Source organism: Macrotis lagotis, chromosome 4 (genome assembly GCF_037893015.1).
Source record: "Macrotis lagotis isolate mMagLag1 chromosome 4, bilby.v1.9.chrom.fasta, whole genome shotgun sequence".
Taxonomy (NCBI): domain Eukaryota; kingdom Metazoa; phylum Chordata; class Mammalia; order Peramelemorphia; family Peramelidae; genus Macrotis; species Macrotis lagotis.
In genome coordinates, this window is record NC_133661.1 from 182,142,142 (window position 1) to 182,148,651 (window position 6,510).

Below are 6,510 nucleotides of genomic sequence, written 5' to 3' on the forward strand. Positions count from 1 at the left end.
CATAATACACCCTCTGGTGGAGAGGTAACAAATGTTAATTCATTTCTGCATCCACAAAAGTAATTTTGTCTAAAAGAAATTTATTCAAACATCAAGCACCCACAAGTCCAAAGGAATGAATAATATAAATCTACTCTCAAATAATTTACTGAGAAAAACAAGTGAACCTTATGATTAGTGGCCAAAATGACTAGTATCGAATACGTTATAGAAGTTCAAAGAAATCAACCTGAGTCAGATTGGTAAAGTTTTCATGGGAAAGCTGAATTGGGAAGGATGGGAATCTTGGTAGCAAAAAGTAAGATTCCAGGTTAAAAAGAAAAGCACCATGAAAAGTTAACAAAATACAATCTACATCTGGATTAAATAGTTGCAGATGGGATTACGAACAGCTGGCTAATACAGTGGATAGAGCACCTGACCTGAAGTCATAAAAATCCAAGCCCGTGTGATCTCAAGATACTTGTTCGGCCCTGGGCAAAGTCACTTAACTCTAATTTGCCTCAGCTCAGCTGTAAAGTAACACACTGATGGTGGTGAGAAGTGAAACTTTTCTGACCTAAATCTCTGATTAAAGTAACAAAAGGGAACGATTTTTGAAGGAAAGTTTTTGAGTGGAGAGGGGGGTGTTTTAAGCATTAATTCAAGACCTAAGACAATTGACAAATATGCTAGCATTCTAAACTTTAAATTCCTCTAGAATTCTTACCTCTACAACTTCTAATTGAATAAACACTTGTCCCAAACCAGGCTAAAATAAAATTGGGATATTTATGGGGGTGATGATCAACCTTAATGGACTGGCTCATTCCATCAGTGCAACAATCAGGGACAATTTTGGGCTGTATGCAATGGGGAATACCATCTATATCCAGAAAAAGAACCGTGGAGTTTGAACAAAGTTCAACATATACTCCAGAAAACTAGTCTTCCTCAATTACAGACTTCATTATCCCAACTATTCACAATGTAATGCCTACTTTAAATTTTAAGAGGCAAATCTACTTCCAAATACAACACCAACAAACTTCTGGTGATGTATTTCTTACATTGCAAAGACTGCACACAATTTTCAAAAAACATTTTTATTTTATTCATGACACATATTAAAAAAACAAAAAACTCCTCCCGCCCCTGGAAATACCTAAAAAAATAAACAAATCCCCAAACCCTCCCTCCATCCCCTGTTCCCACTTCCTCCCGCCCCCTCCAAAAACAAATTAAAAGAAAAAAGAAAAAAGAAAAAGAAAAAAGAAAAACACCCAACCTCCCATCCCCCCCAAACAAGGTGGTGCATTTTCCCCAGGGGGAAGGGGAGTTTACACTGGAGCCGCTGGGAGCGGAACGAAGATCTTCCGGCTACAGAAACCTGCAAAGAAAGACACTCAAAACAGAAACAGAAACACAAACGGAAACAAAATAGATCACCAGGGAATCTCTGGAGGGTCAGGAGAAGTAGTCCCAGGGATGAGGGACAGGGAGTCAGGAAGAGGGTAGGTGGGTAATTGGCAGGATAAGAGGCAGGCAGGAAGGAGAACAGGGAAGAGATGGAGGGAGGGTAACAAGCAGAACAGTTTTGTGTCCTTACATACCCTTAGGTAAAACCTTTCCCACCATCCTGCCCCCAACCCCTGAGCAGCCCCAAAGGGTGAAGTGAGTAGAGGAGGCAGGGAGGAGAGGGGTGGGGAACAGCTTTTCGAAGTCGAGACTTGTCCGTGTCGAACCCCAAGAGTGAATGAGCAGCCCCCTGTCCCATTCCCCTGGGGCCCCTTCCCCTGACCAGACCCTCAGAAGCAGGTCCCTCCTCAGCAGTTAGTTATGGGATTCTCCCCCCTTCCACAGTATATTTTTTTTTAAAAATATTTTTTTTTTCCATCAAGGTCATCTTCTGTTTTTCTTTTTTTTAATTCTTTTTTTTTCCTTCTTTCCTTTTTTCCTCTCTCTCCTCCTAATACACACTCTTTTGTTTTTTTTGTTTGGTTTTTTTTGGTTTTTTTTTTTTTTTTTTTTTTAGTAAGGGGAATACCATGACGTCGCTCTAGCCCGGCCCCTAGAAAAAAGAAGGAGAGTTGGGTGTAAACATAGTTAATGGACATCTTACTACACCCCCTCCTCCCCTGGTCCTACTAGTCCAACTCTGTCTAAAGGGAGTTTTTCAACAACAAACACCTAAAATCCCGCCAGAGGGCACAAGTCAGCAGAAGGGAAACTGTCTGGATTATGAATAGGAATTACACTCAGAGAGTATGTCCCAGTAAAGGGAGAGAGAAGAAAACTGAGGAGAGGCTAAAGTCCCAAATACTCCAATACATTTCAACCTTCCCCAAAAGCATTCACCCTGTTGTCCAATAGATATTACCACCACCAATCCCTTTCCGAACTCTGCAAGGATCAGGAAAAGCAACCCTTTTAAAAAGCTAAAAGGCTCATAATACCTAATTTCCCCTACATGTTAAGGAGATTAAAGTAAAAGAACTGACCTAAGTTTCTCAAAGCAACAAGCATCCAGAAACTAAGAAAATGATAATTCCTAAAACCCTGACAAAGGCTAGTAAATATAACATCAATATCCTCATTCAGAACAGGGGAGATCCAATCTGGCTCTGGGCATTTTCTTAAAGACTCCTTTCCCACATCTGAAGGGGGGAAAAAAACTCATTTCCCCACCCCTCCTCCAACTTTCCTGATACCTGGCTCTACCTAGTCTTTTGTGTAGACATCCTCATGCCAGTAGGCTTATAATCCTTCTGACAATTATGAGGTAAAAGTCTAGGAAGGGGTTTTGAGAGTTTGGGACTCTTTCTTCACCCTCAACTATTGTTTAAGGACAGGGATTCTGTCAAAGTCAAGCTTGCCCTTTATCTGCCATCACACACAGGCAAGGTTTGAAGCTCCTCTAGGGAGTGAGGGCTTGAACCAGATGAGAGGCAGGGTTTAAGACTCATGGGGAAGGAAAGAGGAGCAGCCCATCTATCCTGACCTGTAGACTCGGCCCCGGGGTCTGCTGTTGAAGCCACTATAGAATCGAGAGCGTGAACTACTGTAGTTAGTAGCCCTGGCACGATAACGGGCACGTGGAAAACCCCGATCTGTGGTGCTGATCCCTGGCCGATTGGTCCGTTTTGGTATCACCTGAGCAAATGAAAAGTCATGGTAGCTTAGATAAAGAAAGACAGCAGAATCCCCATAGAACACTCACAAATAAAGAGGGCTTACTTTGATCTGTCTTCCTCTGAAAAGAGAATCATCCAAGGCCATTGACGTCCTGACTGAATCTTTATCTGAAAATTCTATATATGCAAACCTGGAAAAGGGGAAAAATCAAAGACGCAGATGTACAGTTGCATAATTTTAGTGTTCCTATGATTCACTATTCACCATTATCTCCCTAAGTCTAACCTATTATCGCTAGTAGCCTAGTATGTTGCCTCCTGATTTATTCTAATCAATTCAACAAAGATGATATGTATGAAGCACTTAGTGTGTAAGTAACACTACAAATTACAAATGCAGAAGTGAATTGATGTCAGCCCTCATGGAGCTTACATTCAACAAGGATTGGGCCTGGACCTGTGATTTCACTGGTATAAGGAACAGCCAGGTGAAAAAACTACCTATATCAATCTAGGCTGGCACTTTCTCAGCAACATGTACTTAGAAGAAAGTTGCCTAAAGCACTGAAAAGTTAAGTGACTCCCCAATTTTGTGTCAGAGGCAGAACTTGAACCCAAATCTAATAGTCTACAAGGCCTAATTTTATCTAATGCTAAAGCTGCCTTTCCACATTCAACAAAGTACCAAACATAGCATATGTCTGTTTGACCTTTCAATTTTGATGAACATTAATCTTATCCCTCTTTCCTCTGCTTACCCCTTGGGATGGCCACTGAACTTGTCACAAAGGATGGTAACTCGATTAACTGAACCACAACCATGGAAGTGTGCCTCCAGCTCTTCTGCGGTTGCACCATAGTCCACCTAAGCAGAAAAAGTCAAATTTCATTAGCAGAGCAAACAGAAGCCAAGACAACACTGCCTGCTGAAGTAATGCTGAGGTTGGGGCTTAGGGAGTATGTGGGGGAGGGGGGGGGGGGAAGAGGTGTGAAGTCATCTAGGTGCTAACAAAGGACAAGTTCACTACAAAGTCAGAATCATTCCCTCCTTCTACCCTAACCTATATCTTTTTCTTTGCAATCCACACTTCTGGTTTCTTCATCTGCAAATTTCAAGGGAACTGAACCAAACATTTAAGGTCTTTCCAATTACAACCCTATAGTGTATAACTATTCTTCCCACTCCCAACCTAATTCTAAAGCCTCCCTAACCATTTCTCTTGAATATAAAAGATTTGCTCCAATATTCTCTTCCAAAGTCTTTCCTCAAGTAATAGCCTCTTCCTAGTAAAACACCAATACTTACATTGCCCACATAGATGGACCGGGCATCAGCCTCCATCTTCTCCTCAATAGACATGATCACTGGGCCGGCTACAAGAGAAAAGAGCAATTTCCATTTCTACTTGACCCTCGTACAAACTCCCACACCACAACAGAAAGTAACCCAAGCCATCTCGCGGGCTTGTGGGGCTTCTGATGGCAAACTCCGAAAAAGAGAGTAAAGTTAGGAGATGCGATGACAGCGGAAGGGAGTCTGAACCCGCGGGTAACTACTTGTGTGACCCTGTTCAAGTTCCTTGACTCTTCGGTCCTCAGTTTTCCAAAGTTAGAGGAGCTAAACGACCCGGGACCCTCTCCCAGCTTACGTCACTACAACGTGCCTCCTGTGGTGCCACCACTTACAGACCCCCCGGGGCCACATTCAGCGCGGAGTTAACTTGGCACTAATGGGCTCTCCGTTCGCGGGGTGCCCGGATTCTGGGTAACCGAGGCGGCTCCCAGCAGGCACACGCGAGGAGGGAGCGCTCTCCGGGGCCGGGGTGTCCGGCAAGGTGACCGGGGAGCCATCGGCCGCGCTCACCGTTGCCTGGGGGCGGGCTCATGTTCATCTGCTTCTCCACCTCATTCTGAAGCTCCTTCAGCTTCTCGGCCTCTTCCTCCATCTCCCTCACTCGGGCTTTGATGGCCTCCAGCTCCTGGAGTGGGTGGGGTGGGAGAGCGGGGCTCAGCGGGAACATGGAGGGGCCTCGGGGCCGGCCCCCTCCCCCTCCGCGCCGCGGCTCCGCCCGGCCCTGGCCTCGGCCTCCCGCCCGCTGTGGCTACCGCCGCCGCCGGCCAGGACTCCGAGGCCCGCCCGGCCCGCCCAGCTCCGCGCAACTCCCCGCCCACGGCCCGCCCGACCCCTCCCCCGGCCGCCGCCGCCGCCGCCGCCGCGGCCCCCTCGCCTGCCCCAGGGCAGCGGGCCCTTCCCCCACGGCCCGGCCTCCCGCCGCGGCGCCGGCGCTCACCGGGTCCTCGATGGCGCCGTCCCCCGGGTCGCCCTCGACCAGGCCCGGCTCTTCCTCCTCTTCCTGACTGCCGGGGGCTCCTGCGCCGGGCCCGGGGCCGGAGGCTCCCGGGGGGGCGCGGGGCCGGGGCGGCTCCTCCTCGGGCTCGGGCTCCGGCTCGGGCTCTAGCAGCAATTCCTCAGGCTCCAGCTCCTCCGCCTCCAGCCCGTTCCCGTAGTCCCCCCGCGCCGCCCGGGGCCCCCTCCCCGGGCTCCCCCCCGGCCCCGGGCACAAGATGGCGCCGCCGCCCCGGCCCGGAGCCTCGACCGCCCGCAGCCCCCGCTGCTGCTGCCGCCGCCGCCGCCGCCGCCATAGCCGCTCAGACTGGGGCCCGCCGCCCGGCGATTGGAGAGCCGCGCCGGCCACGCTGGGGGCTCATTAGCCAAACGGTCTGCCCGTCATCGGGCGCTCGGAGTCCATTGGGTAGAATGACTTGGCAATCAAATAAGATCACGCCTCTGAGGCGGGGTAGCTAGCCAAATCCTCGAATCTCGGCGAGGGAAATTTGCCTGTCAGTCAACGTCGATCCCGCCTTCCCCCGTCATTAGGTAACAATCCTGCCACGCTGTGACGCCATCCCCGCCTCTCTCGCTCTCTCTCCCTATGGGCCGCGCCCCCTCGCCTCACTCATCTTGTCCCGCAAGGCGATTGGCCGCTTAAGTACGAAAGGCGGAACGGAACCTCACGCACAGCGCCGCACGACCCTCTCTGAAGCTCGGACGCCGATTGGCCCCAGAGGTTCGAAAAGCCCCCAACCTAGGTTACAACACGTGACCACTTCCACCAAACGGACCGTCTAGCTCAAGAGCACGGGACCTCGGGTCATATGACCGAATCCTAAGGGTGCCGCCATCTTGCCTCCTTCAGTCACTCCGAGGGCAAGTGAGCCCTGAGATGGGAAGCCGTGATAAGGTCTAGGAAGTAGCTAGCTTCCTGAGGGTAGGCAGGCTGCTGGAATCGGAGCATTTGTACGTTGTTTCATGAATCACGAAACGCCATTCAGGATTTGACTTGCTTTCAAGAGTGACTGTTTCACCTCTTCCTCCTGGCCTGTTGTTCAAAATAAA

At 49.2% G+C, this 6,510-nt stretch overlaps 1 protein-coding gene across 1 annotated transcript; it reads right to left on the reverse strand.

The window, feature by feature from the left end:
* Window positions 1-1,891: 1,891 nt before the first annotated feature.
* On the reverse strand, window positions 1,892-5,765 carry PABPN1 (poly(A) binding protein nuclear 1). The gene is given in 8 exon segments (XM_074234861.1): window positions 1,892-2,050; window positions 2,981-3,132; window positions 3,217-3,304; window positions 3,872-3,978; window positions 4,420-4,487; window positions 4,978-5,092; window positions 5,405-5,626; window positions 5,628-5,765. Coding segments are annotated over 8 exon segments (921 nt in total). The 5' UTR covers window positions 5,757-5,765; the 3' UTR covers window positions 1,892-2,010.
* Window positions 5,766-6,510: the final 745 nt, after the last annotated feature.